The sequence below is a fragment of the Cervus canadensis genome, chromosome 28 (assembly GCF_019320065.1).
Source record: "Cervus canadensis isolate Bull #8, Minnesota chromosome 28, ASM1932006v1, whole genome shotgun sequence".
Lineage (NCBI taxonomy): Eukaryota > Metazoa > Chordata > Mammalia > Artiodactyla > Cervidae > Cervus > Cervus canadensis.
The window spans coordinates 19942063-19963743 of NC_057413.1; the positions used below are offsets into that span (position 1 = coordinate 19942063).

Here is a 21681-nt window from a genome sequence, read left to right on the forward strand (position 1 = left end):
TTAGGATTTGCTGCAGGGTGTGTATGAAGGGGGACATGAAAACAAGGGTGGGGTGGCCAAGGTCTAGGTCATCGATAAAGCCTGGTGGCTGGGTCCTGAGCTGGGGGACTAAAATGAGGGACGCCACCATCAGTGGTTACACATCAGCCGAGGGCTTCCAGACGGGTTTGACCAGTCAGGTTTGGATGCAGTTCCTTGTGTGACAGGGCCGGCCCCTCCCCAGAGATCAGCCTTCACCACTCCCTCCTCCCCTATAAAGCCTCTTAGGGTTCTCAGTCTCCCAGACTCAGCTGACCCCTGACTTTGGGGGCCAGGAGATAGCCAAGATGCTCAACTGGAAACTCCTGGGGATCTTGGTCCTTTGCCTGTTTGCTGGAGGTGAGCTGGGAACAGAGGCCCGGAGTGTGATTTGGGGTGACGGGGAACAGTCAGGATGAGGCTAGGCTGAGATGGATGCGTAAGGACAGGGAGATTCTGGGAGATCCTGGGAGATGCATGTGAGGGGAAGAGTTAAGGGGACAGAGGTGATGTGACTAGGTGCATTTTAGCACAGAATAAACATTTTGCTGGTTTGGCTTTAGCTCCACGTGGCAATTTAGATCAGCATTCAGGTGTGCAGGCAAGTGTTCATCAGAGCTGAGTTCTCTGTTAAGGGGAGAAGGTCATTGTAGGGATGGGATCTGGGTGCCACATGGGGGTAGACAGCTTTGGGACCTCAGACATGTATAGGGGTCCTCCCAGTGGGGTGTCCCGAACAGGGTTGGAGGGAGCTTATGTGGGGGAAGGGAGGTCATGTCAGTTTAAAGTTGGTCTAGTCAGTAGTTCAGGACAGGGTTTTATGTCATTTTAAGATTGTGTTGGTATTCTGCAAATGCGGGGAGAGTTACTTTTGAGTTTTGTTTGTTGGATCAGTTCAGGCTGTGGTCCATCGCAGAGAGGCGATGCTCCTGGGGTCCTAGCTGCCAGGAGAGGAGTGGACCCTCACAACCTCTTATCTTCCTCCTTCCTCCTCTACAGGCATCTCAGGCAGTGGAGACGACCCTTCTCCCTCATCCAGAGAGATCTCAGAGGAGGAGGGCCCTCCACCATTGCCTCAGGGCCCCCCAATCCCTGGTGACCCCTGGCCAGGGGCACCCCCTCTCTTTGAGGATCCTCCACCTCCAGGCCCCAGTCGTCCCTGGAGAGACCTGCCTGATTCTGGAGTCTGGCCTCCTGAACCCCCTAGAACTGATCCCCCTCAACCTCCTCGGCCTGACGACCCCTGGCCCGCAGGACCCCAGCCTCCAGAAAACCCCTGGCCACCTGCCCCTGAGGTGGACCACGGATCTCACGAAGAGCCAGACCTTGACCCACCCAGGGAGGAGTACAGATAACGGGGCCGCCAGAGGCATCCTGGACCCCTGCTCTCAAACCCATCTCCACTCTTCTGATTCCCCTCGAATTCTCCCCAATTTAGCTTAACTCCTTAATTCCTTTCCTCATTCCTTCAGTTTTATTCTGAAGATGTTGTCCATATTTTCTGTCCCCTCTTGAGATGGGTATTTAAGCCCCACTTTCCCTCTCCTTTTTTCTCTGACAGCAGAACATCCCTACCTCTACCTCCATCTCCTCTTACCCAGCCCTGGAACTCAGGGGCAGGGCTGGCAGCACTATGTTCTCTCTGCTGCCACCTGCTGGCCAACTACTGGGAACTATCAGGAGCCGTGGTGCTTCCATGAAGTGGAAAAATAAAAAACCATGTTTTCTTAATTTTGACTCTAGGCTGCTTCTTTGCCAATGAGCAGGTCTTTGCATGTTCAGATGCACTTGTCACAGCCACAAACCTACAGAGATCTGGAAGTCATCTGAGTTCCTGTCTTGCCCATATGCATAAGGATGGGGACTCAGCAGGAAGGTTGGAAATGCAACTATCAAGAGTTACAAGGAAATTCAGACCCATTCTGAGATCCCTATTTTGGAGAATGAGAAACCAAGTTAAGTCTCTCTTTAACTAGTTGATGGTTTGCCTACTCTAAGTGAACATAATAACTCTCCATGGGCTTTCATGGGCAGAACCAGGTTTTAAGGGGGATCAATTTCCACAAACATATGTGTTCCTTCGTAAAGTGAATCTTCTTGAAAACTGTGTTTTCCACCTGCTTCTATTAACTGTTCTCCCACTAGACAGAGGAAGGCTGAGCTCTCTCACCCACTGTGAACTCCAGTTCACAGTGCTCTTTCTGGAGCTGGTAAATGGAGTCAATGGAAAACAAGAATCAGCCCTTTCCATCTCATTAAGATGTGTTTTCAGTAAAATTTACTTTTTTGTTTTTCGTGCTTTTTTTTTTTTTTTACTTTTTTGTTTAGTCACTGTCAATCTTTGTTCAGTTCAGTTCAGTTGCTGAGTCATGTCCACTCTTTGCAACGCCATGGACTGCAGCAAGCCAACTCCCAGAGCTTGCTCAAACTCATGTCGATGATGCCATCCAGCCATCTCATCCTCTTCTGGCCCCTTCTCCTCCTGCCTTCAATCTTTCCCAGCATCAGGGTCCTTTCCAATGAGTCAGTTATTCGTATCATGTGGCCAAAGTACTGGAGTTTCAGCTTCAGCATCAGTCCTTCCAATGAATATTCAGGACTGATATCATTTAGGATGGACTGGTTTGATCTCCTTGTTGTCCAAGGGACTCTCAAGAGTCTTCTTCAACATCACAGTTCAAAAGCATCAATTCTTTGGTGCTCAGCCCTCTTTACAGTCCAACTCTCACATCCATACATGACCACTGGAAAAATCATAGCCTTGACTAGACAGACCTTTGTCAGCAGAGTAATGTCTCTGCTTTTTAATATGCTGTCTAGTTCCATCACAGCTTTTCTTCTAAGGAGGAAGAGTCTTTTAATTTCATAAAAATTGTTGTAGTTTTGATCAACTGCATCTTTTAATAATTCTAATTTTAAATCCAGGACAGAGTAATTGTTTTTAATACTTATAGTCTTATGGTCACACAAAGTAAATTTAAATTTATGTACATATTTTTGTTAGAGATATACAATAAAAGACTTTCCAAAAATACACTAAAATACAAAAAAAGTGGTGCAATGGAGAAAAAAATATTTCATTAGGATAAAACTATAAGGGAAATGAAATGGAAAGAGAAACTAAAAAGAAAGATAAATGAGAGAAAGAAAAAGATAAATGAGGTAAATTTGCTGACTGGCTAATGGATTTGTTCACTTATTAAAAGGGTGTTAATGAACATGAAAGGGCTATGTGTCATATTCCATCCACTAGATTTAAAAGAGTGATATGACTTTCTAAATATATAAGTATTAACAATTCCCCAGAAAGTGTGCCCTTTCAAGTATTTAAACTTAAGATTAAAAATGTTAGTTGTTGACTTTAAAATGGGTAAAAGGTACATAGTTTCCCCAAATCCTTTCAGAGTGGATTTGCGCAGGAAAGCTGGAAGGGGGGGGGCCTAGAGATACCAAAGACCTAGGGTCAATCAAGTGGCTGGCTGGGTGGGATTGAAGAAGGGCTAAAAGAAATGAGGGTTCCCTGACTTTAAAATCCACCCCTTAGGACTCAGTTTGCTTATGTGATAACTCCCATCAAAACCTATATGTGATTGGTTTGAAAAACAAAAACAAACAGGAAAAAGACCATCTAAATGGAGAGTTTGGAAATAATCTTAAAACTGGTAAGAACAGTAGAGGCGAGTGTGTAATTTTATAAGCTTCAAAGTAGACTAGATTCAACCCATTCATTCAATCATTACCTCATACCCTCAATATATCCTCCAATGTTAGGTGCCACAGGGTAATACAACGAATAAAAATATACATTTCCCACTCTCAGGAAGCCAAAATTAGGTCAAGGGAGACAGAATCTACATGCAAAGTTAAATAACAATGTCACAGACTGTAAGGGTGCACTAACTTCATAATGACATGAGTAAACATCACAGTAAAAAGCCTTGGCAGTAAACGCCATGAGTTCAGAACAGAGTCGCCCTGGAGGAGCTGGAGTGGTCACCGGAGGCTTCCAGGAGGAGGCCCCGAGCCGGGCGCGGCAGGAAGGCCTGGTGCCAGAAGGGAGGACCCGCCAGGAAGGGGCGGGCGCGGGTTGCCCGCGCAGGAGCAGGCGCGGAAGCTCGGGCCTCGCAGCCCCACGCCCACTCGCTCCAGGAGCCGCCCTGAGCCTCTGCCCGTGTGCGTGCTGTTTCCGCTGCCTGGATTAATCCTCCTCTCCCCACCCAGTTGCGTTTATCTTCCGCGACGCCTCTCCCACGCTGCTCCCCGCTCTCAAGCGTGCCCAGTCTCGGGCCAGCTAAGTTCTGCGGTGCAGGTGTGCCTGGGACGATCTCAGGGGGCGGGGTTTATTGCCATCTCCCCTCCCCTCCCAGGCTCTGACCCCCTTGGGCAGAGACTGTTCTGCGCATTTCTTCTCGGCCCATCTTGGTGCCTACTGCCGGTGTGTTGTCACTGTCAGCAGCCCACCTGTGCCTGGAAACCTTTCTCCCCGACATCGTTCCGCTCTCCCACCCCGCAGCCCTTAATGGATGACAGATAAACGCAGGAGTATCAATACTCTAGTCTTCTGAGCCCGGGTAGCCCTCCGTGAGACTTCGCTTGGTTCCACGCAGTTGCTTGGCTTCTTCCCTTCCTGGTCCCACTTTCCCACTCCCTTTCTCGCCTCACCACCCTTATAACTTTGCTTTTTTTTTTTTTGGCTGAGCAGCCAGTCCTGTGGGATCTTATTTCCCCCACGTAGGATGGAACCTAGCAAGGGGATCCAACCAGTCCATCCTAAAGGAAATCAGTCCTGAATATTTATTGGAAGGACTGATGCTGAAGCTGAAACTCCAATACTCTGGCCACCTGATGCGAAGAACCGACTCATTGGATAAGCCCCTGATGCTGGGAAAGATTGAAGGCAGGAAAAGGGGACAACAGAGGATGAGATGGTTGGATGGCATCACCGACTCGATGGGTGTGAGTTTGAGCAAGCTGCAGGAATTGGTGATGGACAGGGAGGCCTGGCATGTTGCAGTCCATGGGGTTGCAAAGAGTTGAACCCGTGCCCCTTACAGTGAAAGCGGGGAGTCTTAACTACTGGACCGCCAGGAAGTCCCCATAACTGTTCAATAAATCCTTTTTACTTGGATTTTTATTTTAGGATTTGCTTCTGGGACATCCTACCTAAGACACTTAAGGTTTGCTACAAATCCTTGCAGCTACTTTTTACTGCGCATGTGCAGTAGGGGCACTGTTGCCTGAGGCTACAGATTCTCTCACTTAATTTGCACAATAACCCTATAGTTATCACCGTTTCTCAGAAGAGAGAAACAAAGGCCCAGAGAAGTACAGTGACTCATGCAAGGTCACCCAGTGGTAGGGGTTGGGGGGTGAGGTTGGGGGAAATGGCAAAACTGGGATCTGAACTGAGGTCTGTCCTGATTTTAACTACATTATCCCATCTCTTTAGTCATCTGTCTAACTCCCTGGGACTGCATGAGCACTTAATATGTTGTATTAGGGTTCTCCACAGAAACAAAACCAATAGAATACACATGTTAAGTGAAAGTCGCTCAGCTGCGTTCGACTCTTTGTGACCCCATGGGCTGTAGCCCGCCAGGTTCCTCTGTCTATGGAATTCTCCAGGCAAGAATACTGGAGTGGATTGCCATTTCCTTCTCCAGAGGATCTTCCTGACACAGGGATCTTTCCTGGGGGATTGAACTCAGGTCTCCTGCAACATGGAGATTTACTATAGGAATTGTCTCTTTGGATTATGAAGGCTGAGAATGCCCGTGATCTGCCGTCTGCAAGCTGGAGGACCAGGAGAACCAGTGCAGCAATTTAATCCCAGTCCAAAGGCCTGAGAACCAGGGAGCCAATGGTTTTAAGTCCCAGTATGAGTGCAGAGGCCCAAGAATCAAGGGGTTAATGGGGGTAAATCCCAGTCTGAGTCCAAAGACCAAGAACCAGATGCCTGAGGGCAGGAGAAGATGGGAGTCCAGCTCAGAGAGCAGAGATGCCCTTCCTCCTCCTTTTTGTTCTATTCTGCCCTCAGATGGATGCCCACCGACCCTGATGAGGGCAGTCTTCTTTACTCAGTCTACTGACTCAAATGCTAATGTCTTCCAGAAACACCCTCACAGATGCACCTGAACTGTAAGGTTTCATCACGTCTCTGGAAATTCTTTAGCCCAGTCAAAAAAAATTTTTTTTTCAAATATATTAATTTAGCTGCCAGGTCTTACTTGCACCCCATGTGGGACCTAGTTCCCTGACCAGGGATCGAACCTGGAGCTCCTGCGTTGGGAATGCAGAGTCTTAGCCACTGGACCATCGAGGAAGTCCCCTGGCCTAGTCAAACTGACACATAAAATTATATCATCACATACATGTTTTATGAATGGCTGAATTCATTAGTGAGTGGAGAGTAGATGAAAATGGTGAGAGTGTGTGTGTGTGTACATATATATATAATTTTTTTTTCCTGGCTGGCTGCACCATGCAGCTTATGGGATCAGTTCCTCAACCAGAAATTGAGCCCAGCCGTGGCAGCGAAAACGCAGAATCCTAACCACTAGGCCACCAGGGAACTGCCCGAGTGAAGGGTTTATAGCCTGGAGAAGAGGGCGAAGTTGTGGGACAGGTAGGTTGAGGGGAATTAGAGAAGGTCTCAGTGCCCGGCTCAGGAGCTCATATCTGAAAGCCTTTCTCCTCGGATAGAACTGTGTTCTTTGTAGGGAGGTGTACATACCTGGCTGGTGTAGGGTGGCAGCGAGGTATGGAATGGAAGGGAATAAGGAAGTCTGAACCCCTCAAACTGACTCTCAGCAACTTCCCAAGCCAGTGTAGTGAAGTTCGTTGGGAATGGAAAGAGAAAAACATTCTTAAAACAGAGAAAGTGTGAAAGTGAAGTTGCTCAGTCGTGTCCGACTCTTTTTGCGACCTCATGGACTATATAGCCTGCCAGGCTCCTTCATCCATGGAATTTTCCAGGCAAGAGTACTGAAGTGGGTTGCCATTTCCTTCTCCAGGGGATCTTCCCAATCCAGGGATCCAACCCGGGTCTCCTGCATTGGAGGCAGACACTTTACCATGTGAGTGGAAAAACTGAGTCCCTGGAAAGGATCTCAGGCTCTTAACATCGTTTCCACATGTTGGTTTCCATGTCTTTCTCACCTTGTTAAGTGTGAGTTTCTTGAGGGCAAGGATTGTGTCTGGTCTGTCTTTGTATGCCTTACTTTTCTCCTAGTACTTGGCCCACGAGGTGTTCAATAAAGCAAATTATTAGCCCCATTTCACAGATGAGGAAACTGCTGACAGAGGTAGCTCACCTTCTAAGACAACACACGTGCTAAAGTCAACACTGGATGTAGGCTCTAAACCAACTTTTCCTAATTTGACCCAATAGGTGGATGAGTGGGAGAATGAAGGGAAAGCAAGAAGTAATTGGGGATTGTAATTCTTGTTACTAGGCAGAAGATATTGTCACCTAAAAATGCTGTGTTTATTAGCTGGGAGGAGGCCTGAGTGGGACTGGATGGTATGGAATATTAACACAGGGGAACCCATTGTGCCAGCTTATCCATTCAAATTAGACAATGCTGATTCTTCCCCACCTGCCTTGGCTGACCTCACCTAGGAGTGAATGCAGTGGGGACACTATTACATCTTATGTCAACATGGAGTCATAGAACTAAATAATAGAATAGGATCAGAAAATCAGAGAACAATGGCTCAGTACCTTGGACATGGTAGGTAGTCAGTAAATGCTTAGCCAATGAGAGAAAAGAAACTAGAACTAGTATCATGGTATAATCTAATTATAGAAGTTGAGTTACCTTGAGAAAGCATTGGGCACAGCCTTTGGGCAGACAAATGATGTCGTTGGACTAGACAGGAGAAATGGCTATGTGCTCTTCTTTGAAGATCTGTAGGCTGGAAATGCCAAACCATTCATTTGTTTATCCATTTGCCCATATAAGTTCAGTTCAGTTGTTCAGTCGTCTCTGACTCTTTGTGACCCCATGAACCGCAGCATGCCAGGCCTCCCTGTCCATCACCAACTCCCGGAGTCCATCCAAACCCATGTCCATTGAGTTGGTGATGCCATCCAACCATCTCATCCTCTGTTGTGCCCTTCTCCTTCTGCCCTCAATCTTTCCCAGCATCAGGGTCTTTTCACATGAGTCATATAATGGTTATTTATTGAGCATGAACCGTGTGAGGTGCTAGGTGATGGTGACAATCCCAAGAAGTTTCAGTCCTCCCTGCCTTCAAGGAGCTTTGTGTCTCAAGAGGAAACTAAGATGTAAATCATGACAATAAAATGTGATAAAAGTTAAATTAATAAGATACAAGCCCAGAAGGGAAGTCCTAACTCCTCTGCCAATTTCATGTTTCACTCATTTGATTGAAGACTTGTTTTGATCTAGTTCTCTAGGTAGAAAATCCACCTGCCAATGCAGGAGACACAGAAGATGTGGGTTCTATCCCTGAGTTGGGAAGATCCCCTGGAGGAGGAAATGGCAACCAGCTCCAGTATTCTTGCCTGGAGAATCCCCATGGACACAGGAGCCTGGTGGGCTACATTCCACAGGGCCGCAAAGAGTTGGACACAACTAAGCACATTCCTCTTCCTCCTAAGCTTTCTTGCTGTACATTTTATCCCTTTAGTCTTTAATTAAATGCCCACCAGGTGTCTGGTTCAAATAACTTGTTAGAAAGAAAGAAAGTGAGGGCACTCAGTCATGTCTGGCTCTTTGCGACCCCACGAACTGTAGCCTATCAGGCTCCTGTGTCCATAGGATTTTCCAGGCAAGAGTACTGGAGTGGATCGTCATTTCCTTCTCCAGGGGATCTTCCCAACCCAGGGATCGAACCCAGGTCTCCCTTGCAATAACTTGTTGAATTAAACCAAATCCACTTCCAGAGGTTTATCCAGCTAATACCCTTCTCTTTTATGGCATAACCTCAACTCCTGTGACGGAGGTAAAACAGGATAGTGTAGTGGTGAGAGCATTGTGTTGTGATCTGACTCGTTGTTCCTATTCTGCCATCTGATCTCTGTGTGGCACTTGGATGCAACTTTAGGGGATTTCTTTAGTAATCTGTAAATATCCACGCAAAGCTGAGAGTCTCAACTCCTCCTTTGTGGTGTTCCACAATCTGCCACTGGAGGGCAGCATAGAGACTCCTCCAAGGTGTTTTCCTCCAGAGTCCTCCTTGCTCCTACTTGAACGTCAACCACTCCCCCCGCCTGTGTCAGGCCCCACTAATGCCCTCTTAGTCGCCGAGGTGAGTCCTTTAAGGTGAGTCAGGTACATGAGGTGAAATGGGGCAGGCACCGGGGCCCTCAGGAAAATTCAGGCCAGGATGCTTGCCCTAGGGGTCCACACCTTCATTATCTATTTCATTATGAACTGAGTTTCCTCCATCAGCCAGGCAGGGCTCTGGAGCTGTGGAAACAGTGGTGAGTCAGAGAGGAGGGTCCTGCCCTCACGAGGCTTACCTTCTAGTGGAGGAAGTGAACAATGAGCAGATGCATACAGGATGTATGTGATAGGAAATCCGTGTCCTGAGAAGAGCTATGGAGAAAAAGAAGGCAGAGGAAGGACATAGAGAATGATGGTCCCTGAGTGTGGGGATGGGGATGGGGGAGTACAATTTTAAATAGAAAAATCAGAGAAGGCTTCTGAGGAGGTGGCAGACTGCAAAGGACAGAATGAAATGAGAGACACTGCCAGGTCATGTAAATATCTGGGGAGAAGAGGAAAAACTAGCTTGGTGCTAAGTATTGGCTACAGCATCAGGATTCCAGGTAAAGTCCCCAGCTTCTGGTAGTAACCGTCATCTTAACACCCTGAGCTTATGTCTGCAGCAGCAAAGGATAAACAATAACCTCGGTCCCCTAGGAGCATTGAGAGAATTAAGATAAATCCGGCATGTGCAGATGTTGGTGACGAGCTGATTGTTACACCCCATCAGGCGGGAGTCAGTGTCCTTCTCTGGTTCTAGTCCTGGGGCCCCAAGAGCAGAGCTGGACACAGGATGCCAACCTCTCCAATGGGATTCTGTGTTTCCTGCTGTGCTAACCTCCATGTACGGGTAGTTCTTCAGGCTCCAGAGACACACTGTGGGGTAAGAGATGCTCCCTGCCCGCAAAGAGCTCTCAGCATGAGAGACTGAGACAGGCGGGAAGAAGGAGGGAAGACTGACCCCTGCAGATCCCACCCCGGAAACTCCAAGAGCCACACCCTGCCTAGATGTCCCTCTGACACAATCCTTCAGCCTCACCCGAATACACATTCAGGTTGCACCGAGGTCCCCTCTCTCACCCTCTCCTGCTGGATCTGGAGGGAGCTGGGTCTGTAATTCTAGGTGACCAATAACAATAAAATGCATGAATGGCAACAGTGGAAAGAATGACTATTTAATAGCTGAGCGTAATGAGTGAACGATGAGCCTTGGTTTCCCTAGTGCTTGATCCACAGAACAGAGAAGAGGAAAAATATTGTTGTTACTCCGAGAGCTAATCACAGCCTCCACATTCACCTCCTCACAAGACAGGAAGGCCAGTGGCCAAATCAGATGTGGCTTAAACAGAGCTGTGAAGTCTCAGACTCAAGGAGCATGACCATCACTCAGCTGACTCCCTGATTCGTGCAGGAGGGCAGGAGGAGGAAGGGGAAAGAATGGGGCTGGGGGGACAGATAGCCTGGTGGGCAGAGTGCCCACCTGCCAAGTTCTTCCTCTGCGGGATTCACTGGCTGAAGTCCTGGCCCTGACCCCGGCCCTCACTCCCTGTCCCTGCTCTGGTACCCGGGTCTCTTGAAGTGTGTCAGCGGAGCTGCCAGGATGGTGAGGACAGGGCCAAGAGGAGAAAGGGGATGCTGACGTGCTGACCAGGCCAAGTTCCAGGGGATCAGTCTTAATGGAGAGAGTGATGAACCAGGTTGCTGAGGGTAGAAGAAGGGAGGGTATGGCTGAGTAGGGACCACATTGTGGAATATATATATATATGTATATAATATTTATTTATTTGGCTGCATCTGATCTTAGTTGTGGCATGTGTACTTTTAGTTACCGCATGTGGGATCTAGTTCCCTGACCAGGGATTGAACCTGGTCCCCCTGCATTGGGAGCAAGCAGTCTTAGCCCCTGGACCACTGAGGAATTCCCCCATGAAATGTATTTTGAAGATCACTCTCCAGAGCAGTGATTCTCACATTACGTCGGGGTGAGCTCCCCAGAGTCACATAAGGGATTTTCTGACACAGAACCACCCCAGCATCAGATGAATCCTTGTTCATGGGGAAATCCCAGGACTTCCTCCTCAGGGCCACGTGAGCTCTGCTCTCTGTTAATGGAAGTGTGCTGCGTCCCGCAGAAGAAAAAGCTCATCCAGGGGAGAGAGGAGAGGCTCAAGGGGGCCAGTCACTCATGAGGAATGAGGGCGGGACAGACGGGCCCATGAGAGAGCACGGCTGAGTGGCTGTGTGTCAGAGCCAAGTTCAAGTCCTCCACAGGTGGAGGAAGTGTGTTGGAGAAGCGGAGAGCAGGGGAGGAACATGGTTTTGGAGCTAAAGGAAGGGAGAGCCCACAGGCCCTGGAGCCCAGAGTGGCCCCCCTGGCCTCTCCACCTCTCCCCGACACAGAATAACCTCCTCTTTCAGGCTTTTTCTCTTCCTATCTAAAAAAATATATTTATTTATTTGATCTTTGTTGCATTACTCAAGCTTCTTAGATGCGGCACGTGGGATTTAGTTCCCTGACCAGGGATCGAACCTGGGCCTCCTACATCGGGAGCACAGAGTCTTAGCCAAAGAGCCACCAGGAAAGTCCCCTATTTTTTTTTTTCTCACTCCTTTTCCCCCTCAAGCATAAGCCTTAGCTCTACTGAGGACTGCTGCATGGAACACTCATTCTAGAACTGCTGTTGTGACTTTCAGGCCCATGGGTGAAATGCAGAGAAGAAAAGGTTGAGTGGGAGGGACTTCCTCACTCAGGATTTAACTTCTGAGACTTCGATGACAGAGGAATTTGCACATCTTCTTACAGTGTTTAGTGATCCGCTGAAGCCTGTCCATGGACCACTGCCATTAATTTATGGCACAGGACCAGCTGCATGAAGAAATGAGACCTGAGTGGACTGGGTTTGAGTCCTTTCTAAACTCTTTTGCTTATTATCAGCTGGTTTGGGCGAATAATTTAAACTCAGTTTTGTCATCTGTGAAATGGGGGAGAAAAAACACTCATCCACAGGGCTATTGTGAGTATTAAACACCAGAGCAGGTGTTGGCTATGTGGGACCAAGTCTGGCCCACAGTCAGCAATCAGGAAACCGTGGTTCTCTACTCCAAACCTCCTCTCCCCAGGCTGTTCCCACTCAGACCCCTCAGTTCCCTCACCCTCCTCTAACCTGAGTATGGTCACCGCCCTGCAGGTCCATTCCTCCAGCCTGCTATTCTTCTGTGTCTATGCTTCCCACACCAACCCAAGCCAGCGCACCTTCTAAATATTCTTTCAGCACCGCCAGGGCCCCGAGTCTGAGCCGCCTGCTCCCTCTCTTCTCATCATTCCTCAAGGGCCAGGGAAAGTCCTGCCGCCTCCTCGAAGCCAAAGCCGGCCTTCCTCCTAGGCTGTGTGTTCACAGCTGGAACGCAGCTCCTCAAGGGCAAGGACGGGTCATCATCCCCCACCTGCTTTGCAGTTTAGGACGGTGGACACTGAACCTGCACCCCATGCAGAACACGACAGCCCCGGGGAGGCTTGGAGGGAACGCAGCCTGCCTTCTTCAGACAAGGGGCAGGGACCCTATGGGTGGCACGTGCTTTAAGCTTGACCTTGTCTGATGGGAGGCTATCCCCTGCCTCCCACACTCACCCACTCCCTCCTTTCACTGGGCAGGGAGCTTGCTGGCAGGTGAGAGGTAGACTCAGCGGCTGGAGAACACAGCGGACCCACCTGGGCCTCGTCTCACCAGTCAGTGTCCTGAGGTGGCCCCGACTTGGGCAGTCCCGGAGTCAGTGCCCTTCCCTGCCCTCCTGGGTGCCACCAGCTTCAGATTTTTGCTGCCTGAGCTGAGAGAGGGGTTAATGGGGAGATCCAGGGACATAGCAGAGTAAACCACGTCGGGGCTGATTTCAGAAAGAAACAAGGGGCTCAGAGGGCCCACATGTGGCAGGCGGTGGAGGGATGGGGCAGACGTGAGTGCGCGATGGGGTGGGAGGGTGGACAGGAGGACAGCAGTCGGGAAGAGGAATGTGGCCATACCACTGTGTCGTGTGGGTGGCTGGAGATCTGGCGAGAGGCCCAGAGAGACTGTGCCTCCTTCAGCCCCAGCCCCGCCAAGGTCAGGAGGGACGGGAGGGAAAAACAGGACAAACATCACCACCTCTGTTTGCGCTGGGAAAGAATAACCCACAGAGCTCGCTGTTCCTCCTCTTCTCGCCTCCCACGAGGCTCCTCTCCTCTCGGCCGCTCCCCTCTCTGCTCCCAGGGCCCCCTCCCTCCTTGCCCGCTGGAACTGGAGCCAGTGGGGCCTGAGGGTCTAGGAAGGAGCAGCATTTTAAATAGCACCCCTGTGTGCAATGTCTGCTGCCCTGTAGGAGGGGAAGGGGGCGGAGAGGAGCCTCCTCGAGGTCAGCTGGATTGGAGAGGGCCTGGGGCTGTGGGTGAGCCCAGCCTAGTCGCCTTCCCCCGGTGGAGGACATAGACAGGACACAGGCATCATTTAAAATACTCCCATTTTGCAGATGGGCATATTGAAGTTCAGAGAGTTTGGGTGAGGTACCCAAAGCTGGGAGGTTAGCTGGGACTTGAACCCAGGTCATCCTGATTCTGAAACCAGTGGGGGTTTTTTTCCCTCCCCACTGCATCAAGCCTCTTCAGGGACTGCTGTCTGGCTACCCCCACAGCCTGCCCTCTCTTCCACTGTCATTTTGGGTACTAGCGGACACTCAAGGGCTAGATTCAACCGACTGTAGCCACTAGGCACATGCAGCTGTTTACATTTAAATTCAAATGAAAAATTCAGGGCCACCCTAGTGGCTTCGTGGTAAGGAACCACCTGCCAATGCAGAAGATGCAGGTTCCATCCCTCCCTGGGTAGGGAAGATCCCACGTGTGGCAGAGCAACTAAGCCCATGTGCCCTAGAGCCCGGGAGCCACAACTACTGAGTCCACGTGCGGCAACTACTGAAGCCTGCGTGCCTGGAGCCCGTGCTCCGCAACAAGAGAAACCAGTGCAATGAGAAGCCCATGCACTGCAACTAGAGAAAGCCCGCACACAGCAGCAAAGACCCAGCATAGCCATCAGCGAATAAATCTTTAAAAAAGGTTTGGTCCCTCCAGTCATAGTAGCCCCATTTCACATGCTCAGTGGCCGCAACATGGCGAGTAGCTACCATTTTGGACAGCACAGAGTCAGAACAATTCCATGGTTGCAAAAGATTCTGTAGACAGTGCCGGGCTGGGTCAGGACCAGGGCAGGAGATAGAGAAAAGGACAGAGGGGCCTGGGGCTCCGGGGGAAGGGCTGCCTCTGTGAGGAGACCGGGTAGTATGGGACTGAGAGTCCGGGTGAGGGGGCAGGGAGAGGCCTGGGTGGGCTTGGGAAGGAGGCAGAGAACCTGACCCGACTCCCAGGTCCCTCCCTCTGATACTGATACTGTGGACAGTATCAGTGAGCAATTAATTGGCTGGGGTGGGGCCAGGGTTAAAGGCAGAGGGTGGGGAATACAGGGGAGAGGGACCATCCCCCTCTTAGCAGACCTCAGAGCTCTGCTCCTCCAGGTCTGCCCTTCATCCTCAGGGACCCCGGAGTCCACTGACCCTCCTTTGTCCTACCCAGGATCCTACCCAGGCCGAGCCAGCTGCTTCCTGTTCGCTCATTCAGGCCGGGCAGCCAGTTAATGGGCGGCAGGGCCACCACCTTCCCAATTAGTCTTATTAGCCTCTTGCTCACCCACTGGAGTCAGGGTCACCCCTGGAGGAGGGGCTGTGAGTGGCCTGTGAGTAACCGAGGCCCAGCTATGACAGGGGTCCCCAGCCCAGGCCTGTCCTCAGGCTGAGGCCCTGGAGTCCAGCGCCCGCATGCTGTCCTTGGAGCCCCCCAGAAGGGAGAGGTCGGGGGCTGGTTTTGGGGAGCAGACTCCGAAGGCCCACTCACTGATGGAACACAGAATAGGAGCGTGGCAGGCATGGGACCTGGGCTGTGACAGCAGGAGGTGGGGAGGGAGGAGGAGAGGGGAAGCTGAGTGATGGGTCCCCAGGACAGGGACGAATCCAGGAGCTGTGGGTGGGATCCCAGGCGGGGTGGGGGCTGCAGCTGGTACCTGAGGGCAAGCTGAAATTTGAAAGCTCTCCATCTGTGCACGGAGAGAGGATGGGGTGTCAGACATGCCAATACTGGGGAAGGCAGGAGTGAGGGAGCCAGGTGACTGGGCCCCGTGGTGAGAGTGGCCGCCCCGGAGTGGGCGGCCGCTGGGGCAGAGCGCCTGGTTCCGGGTTAGGCAACGAGGAGCCAGAGCCGGCCGGCCAACTGGCCCCTTGGCCAGGGCACACGCCACACACTGCAGCCGGCCCTGTTGCTGAGTAGGCAGATGCTCAAACTGATTGCTTCAGCTCCTCCCGGCCACACCAACTTCCCCCAGGCGCCTACCCCTCCGCCCCTCCTCTCCTCCCCACAGTGACTCTTGCCCCGAGAATGTCCTGCCCTGGCATAAAGGCCCCGGGTGTCCAGGAGCTGCCGTCAGTCAGGAGGCCATGCGGTCCAAGATGGGCTCTTCAGGAGCATCCCAGATAGGGTGTGTGGGAGGGCGAGGGGTGCTGGCTCTGCTGCTGGCTGGTCTCCTCCTGCAAGGTAGGAGGTTGGGGCCCTGGGAGCGGGGAGAGTGGGGAGAGGAGGGAGATTCAGACAACTGGTCAGGGAAGGCTGGAGGGAGCCCTGCGGGGTGAGAGTCCAGGAGAGGACCCAGAAATGGGGGACTGGGGGAGGGCTGAGGCTCTGGAACCTGATGCTTGAGTCTAGAGGCTGCTCCTCACTGCCTTGGCACCTCAGGCAAGCTTCTTAAACTTTCTGAGCCTCCCTTTCTGAAAGTTTAAAAATGAGCTTAATGTTAACACCTTGCTCTAGTTTCTCTATGAGCCTCTAATTAAGTAATGCATGTGACACTGCTGTGGAAATTCTAGACGGTTATATGTTGATGGATGTTGTTGTAATTATATTATTATTAGGGTGCTAGAAGATGAAGATTGGACATTTAGTAGTCATATTAATTGCTACCATTCATAGAGGCCCTTTTATATGCCAGACACTATTAGCACTATATTTATTTTTATTTTTTAACCATGCCGCGAGGCCTGTGGGATCCTAATTCCCCGACCAGGGATCAAACCTGTGCCCCCTGCATTGGGAGCACAGCAGTCTTAACCACTGGACTGCGAGGGAAGTTGCATGTACTAGCACTTTAAGTACATTAGCTTTTTTAATCAGTAGAAGTATATTAGCTTTTTTAATCAGTAGAAGAACAGTGTGAGAGATTTGTTAATTCCCACTCTGCAAAGGAGGACACAGAGGTTGGAGAACTGAGGAAACTGGCTCAAGATCACAAATTAGAAAACAGTTAAGCCGGGCTCCAAACCCCAGGCTGGGTGACTCTGGGGCCTGTGTTGGGTGACCACAGCTGCGTGGCATGGGGGAGCAGAGGAGAATAGTGGGGTGCTGGCTGATCGGTGCAGCGGAGTGGAGGGGGCTGCGAGCAGAGCTGGGGGTTGGTGTGAAGGTGGATGTGTTGAATTTCTTAGTGAGGAGAGAATGGGGACTGCACGGATTGTGGAGACCTGGTTTTTGGTGGGGGTTGAAGGAGGAGTAATAAATCATGGATAATGCTGTCTGTTTTTGTAAAGCAGCTTCTAATAGATGATCACATCCATGGTCACAGAAACGCTGTGAGGAAGGCAGGGCAGATCTGGCCTCTCCAAATGTATAAGCTGAAGCATGTGGCTCTTGGGACCGGAGGGGTTCGAGGAGGGGAGCAGAGGAAGGATGGGGGGAGGGTGTGCCGGGGTGAGGAACAAAGGGTCAGTTCAGGAAAGACATAAATGCAGGAGCAGTCAGATGTGGGCCTGGGGGCAGGCAGGCCTGCAGTACTGATGAAAGTCAGAGGCCTGGGGAGGGTTTCATTCCCATATCCCTGGGCTGGGCTCAGGGTGCAGTGTCCCATCGCTGCGCGGGTACCAGCAGATTCTGAAGCAACAGTGTGTGCCCCCGTGTCCTGGCCCCCGCCCAGGCTTCCTGGCATGGCATGCTGAGATGGAAAGCAGGATTTCTATCCTGTACCCGAGTCTGGCCTTTTGAGGGAAGCGGGTGACCGAATCATGGTCCTCACGTGTCCTGTCCTTTACTGCTGTCCCTTTCTCCTGTTTCTCTTTTCCCTGTTTTCTTGTTTCCTTTCCCTGTTTCCCTGCTTCCTTTCCCCTGTTTCTCCTATTCCTCAGCGTCCCTTTGGCTATTTCCCCTCGCTTCTCAGTCCTCTGTCTTCCTGTCTTTCTTGTCCTCCTTCTATTTGGTCCTGAGGTCTCCCCCACCTCTCAGAGCCTCACTCTCCCCCACTCTCTGTCTCTTTGCTGTTCTGTTTTTTAGACCTATTCATTCCTGCCGCTTCTTCATTCCCTCTCATCTTCCTCTGAGGCCTCCTGCTTTGGAGTCTCATATTCTTTTTCTCTGGTCGATCTCCGGCTTCCCTCCTGCCTCTTCTCCCAGAATAAGCTGCCATCTCATTTTTCTTCAGCTGTGAAAGCCACTTCTCCCCACCTTTCCCACCCCAGACTCTCCCCCTGGGCTCCTCTCAGCGAGAGATTAGAGTGTCAGAAGTCTGAGGTGGGCCTGGGAAGGGAGGGAGAAAGCCCAGCCTCTCTGGCCCTTACTAACCACTGCTTTCCTCACCAGGGACCTTGGCCAAGAGCATCGGGACCTTCTTAGACCCCTGCAAGGACCCCACACGTATCACCTCCCCCAATGACCCCTGTCTCCTGGGGAAGGGGGGCTCCAGCAGTTCCAGTGGTGGTTCCAGTGGCAGCTCCAGTGGATCCAGTGGCAGCTCCAGTGGCTCCAGTGGCAGTTCCAGCAGTTCCAGTGTTGTTTCCAGTGGCCCCAGTGGTCGCCCCAGTGGTGGCTCCAGTGGCAGCTCCAGTGGCGTCTCCAGCAGTGTCTCCAGCAGTGGTTCCACCGGACCCATTGTCGTCCATGGTGGTTCTTCTGGATCTTCGTTATTTAAGCCAGGAACGGGGTATTCCCAGATAAGCTACTCCTCTGGATCAGGCTCTACTCAACAAAGTGCATCGAGCTCCCTCCAGTCAGGAAGCATCAGCTCCCAGTCAGGAGGAGGCTTGAGCTCTTCTAGCTCCCAAACCTCCTGGGTGTCCAGCAGCGGGGGCCAGAAGGTCAGCTCCAAGCTGCGGCCCTGTGGTCCCGACATCCCTGACTCTCCCTGCAGCGGGGGGCCCATCGTCTCACACTCTGGCTCCTACATCTCCAGCTCCCACTCCGTGTCCGGGGGTCAAAGGCCAGTAGTGGTGGTGGTGGAGCAGCATGGCTCTGGTGGTCCCGGTGGCCCCGGTGGCCCCGGAGTGGGTCAAAGGGTCCCCTGCCTCAACGGAGGCCCTCCAGGCAAGCCCTGCCCCCCCATCACCTCTGTGGACCAATATGGCAGCTATGAGGTGGTGGGTGGCTCCTCCAACAATTATCTGGTCCCAGGCATGACCTACAGTGGGGGCAAAATCTACCCGGTGGGCTACTTCACCAAAGACGGCCCCATCAAAGGCTCCCCAGGAGTGCCCTCCTTTGCTGCCGGGCCCCCCGTCTCTGAGGGCAAGTACTTCTCTGGCAACCCCATCATTCCCAACCGCAGCTCTTCTAGCTCCAATATCTACCAGTCTGGAGCTTCCTCGACTGCAGTGTTCCAGCCAGTGGGCTCTGGTGGGGTCCAGCCCTGTGTGGTTGGCTCCCTGGGCTCTAAGGGGCCCTGCTCCCTCTCCAGCTCTGGAGTCTCCAGCAGTTCCAGCGTTTCCAGCAGTTCTGGTTCATCTTTCCATCCCTGTGGTGGTGTTTCTCAGGGGCCCTGCTCCCCACCAGGCACTGGCTCCCTCGGCGGCAGCTCGAGCTCCCTATCTGGTGGCAAAATCATCCTTCAGCCCTGTGGCAGCAAGCCCAGCGCTCCTGGTCACCCTTGCATTTCTGTCTCCTCCTCGACCCTGAGTGGAGGTCCAAATGGCTCTCCCCAACCTGACCCCTCAGCTGGTGCCAAGCCCTGTGGTCCTGGCAACTCTGGAAAGAACCCTTGTCGCTCCATCCGGGACATCCTAGCCCAGGTGAAGCCTCTGGGGCCCCAGCTAGCTGACCCTGAAGTTTTCCTACCCCAGGGAGATCTACCTAACAGTTCATAAAGCAGATTTTGCCTCCATGTGTGTGCAGGCATACACCCACACCCACACCCACACACACACACTCCATCTCCCAAGTGGGAGAAGTTCAGGGGTAGTCCAGGCATGGGGTAGCTCAATTTCCCTCCTCCCTCCCAAGAGAGCTGCCCCCACTTCCCCCATTGACCCAGTGACTCTCCCTATCACTTCTTTTTTTACCTCCCCAAACTGTAGGCTCCAAATCCAAATCTCCTCTTCTACCGCAGTGCCCCCCCACCCCCACCATATTTCCACTCCCCAGAATTTCCTCTGCCATTTCTTTGAGATGGTATAGTCTACTGGCTAACCCTACCCATTCAGATTCTTAACTGGGAACCCCCCGAAATCTCCTAGAGTAATTGTGATGCCTGGACAAGTCATGCCCTCCCCACCCTCATCCCTGCTTTACCACATAAAGCACAAACCAAACGATTATTTGAAAACAATGACCATTTTTCACTGATCTCATTCCACCATCTGGTCAACCAGCGAGATATGCTATTGGGTTCTCACACTCCCGGTTCCACTCCCACCCTCCATTATAGAGCTCACCACGCCCTTTGTGAGTTCCCAAACACTCCTCCTTGTCTCTCAGTCTTCATCTCCGTCCCCTCTCCCTGGTTGCCACTTCCGTCAGCACTCAGATGCTTCATGCCCTTCGTCGGGGGAGATACCAGGCTCTCTGCGGAGACTGGGACAACCTCCCTGCTCTCATTGGGTCTGGCACAGATGTTTCAATAAACTGTGAGCACTAGATTAGACTCTTTGCCTTCTTGGTGTCCAGGGTCTCCTCTTAGGACCTGGGTGATGGTCTCCTATACCTCTAAAGGTCCTGTGTCCCCCACTTTTGTTTGTAAATTGGCCCCAGTATTTCTTATATCTTATATCTCCTGCCACAAAGGAGGAAAACAATAAATATTTGTTGAACCGAAAGCAGGAGGCCAAGCAACCTTGGTCTCCCAGATCCTTCCTCCCATGTCTCTTCTCTCTCACTCCCCAGGAAATTCATTCTCTTCACCGCCCATTCACCCAGGGGTCCTCCCCTCTCCTTACGAAGAGCCCTAATGATTTCCTCCCCGCCCCACACCCGCTCCTTCTCCTCTACCTTTAGTTGGCCTCATCTTTCAGACGCCATCCTCTCTGGGTGTCCTGAGCATTGATTTCCTAGGTTTCTGGGACACCTGGAGCCTTGGGAAGGCTGGAACACAACAGCCCAGACCAGATTCCTGGGGCCTGAGTAGGAGCCCAGGCGGGTGTTGTTTTGGGAGCTGTGGGTGGAGAGAGTAAAAGACAGAGAGGACGAGAGCACGACGGGTGTGCAGCCCAGCGCGGTGACTCACTGGCCTACACTGACATGCCCCAGCCGTGGCAGAACACAGCCAGCACTGTCCTTTCCGCCTTCACTCTCCTGCTGCCTCTGCGGTGGGTCTAGAGTGAGAGCTGGAGAGGTGAGAGGGGAGCGCTACAGTGGGAAGGGGGGGTGGCCTCCCCCAGAGAAGACCAAGATTGTGGAGAACGTACGAGGGCCATGTGACTCTGTCCTGGAGACAGCAGGGGAGATGCCAAGGCCAAGGCAGCTTTCACACCCCAAGGAGGGGACGGTGAACTGTGCTTATCCCTACAGGAAGGGCCTCACCCCAAAGCACAGGGCACCTCCCGGAGCCTCTGCTTGGCTGCAAAGGAACTGACCCTTGCCCTAGGAGCCACTTCATTCTCTCCTGTTGAGACGGTATTCAGTTCAGTTCAGTGGCTCAGTCATGTCCGACTCTTTGCAACCCCATGGACTGCAGCACGCCAGGCCTCCCTGTCCATCACCAACTCCTGGAGGATACTCAAACTCATGTCCATTGAGCCGGGGATGGTGTTAGCTGGCCCCAGATTTTGGACTGTTGTTGAGATTCCTGAACCAGCAGAAATATGTTATATTGATCAGAAGTGACTTGGAGCAGTGAGCCAACCTGCAGGGTTGACTGAAGACAGAGGAGGGTTCCAGAACAGTCCTGTCTGTGTTATCACTGTGGAGTTGCCCTTGGTTACTATTACCTGGACTGCAGCCAATGACAGGAGTCAAGACCCTCACAGGCTCTGTGGACCACCACTGTGGGAGGGCTGCAGCCTCTGACCTGGACATTCCTTTAGTTTCTGGTGTGATCCAGGTCAAAAAGTTTTGTAAAACTGATGGATGGCATCCCAAAAGGCTGCTGTCCTATACCACTGGCCA

The 21681-nt window shown here is 51.7% G+C and overlaps 3 protein-coding genes across 3 annotated transcripts in view; all 3 read left to right on the forward strand.

Moving 5' to 3' along the window:
- Positions 1-21681, forward strand: part of LOC122429593 (BOLA class I histocompatibility antigen, alpha chain BL3-7-like) — a 425948-nt gene that overhangs the window by 373392 nt on the left and 30875 nt on the right. The gene's annotated exons all lie outside the window — the stretch shown is intronic.
- Positions 265-1749, forward strand: PSORS1C2 (psoriasis susceptibility 1 candidate 2). The gene is made up of 2 exons (XM_043450078.1): positions 265-378; positions 1018-1749. Exons 1-2 carry the CDS (start codon positions 327-329, stop codon positions 1371-1373), a joined length of 408 nt encoding a protein of 135 aa, XP_043306013.1. The 5' UTR covers positions 265-326; the 3' UTR covers positions 1374-1749.
- Positions 15735-20216, forward strand: CDSN (corneodesmosin). The gene is made up of 2 exons (XM_043450037.1): positions 15735-15861; positions 17950-20216. The coding sequence occupies exons 1-2, from the start codon at positions 15765-15767 to the stop codon at positions 19443-19445; spliced, it is 1593 nt and encodes a 530-aa protein (XP_043305972.1). The 5' UTR covers positions 15735-15764; the 3' UTR covers positions 19446-20216.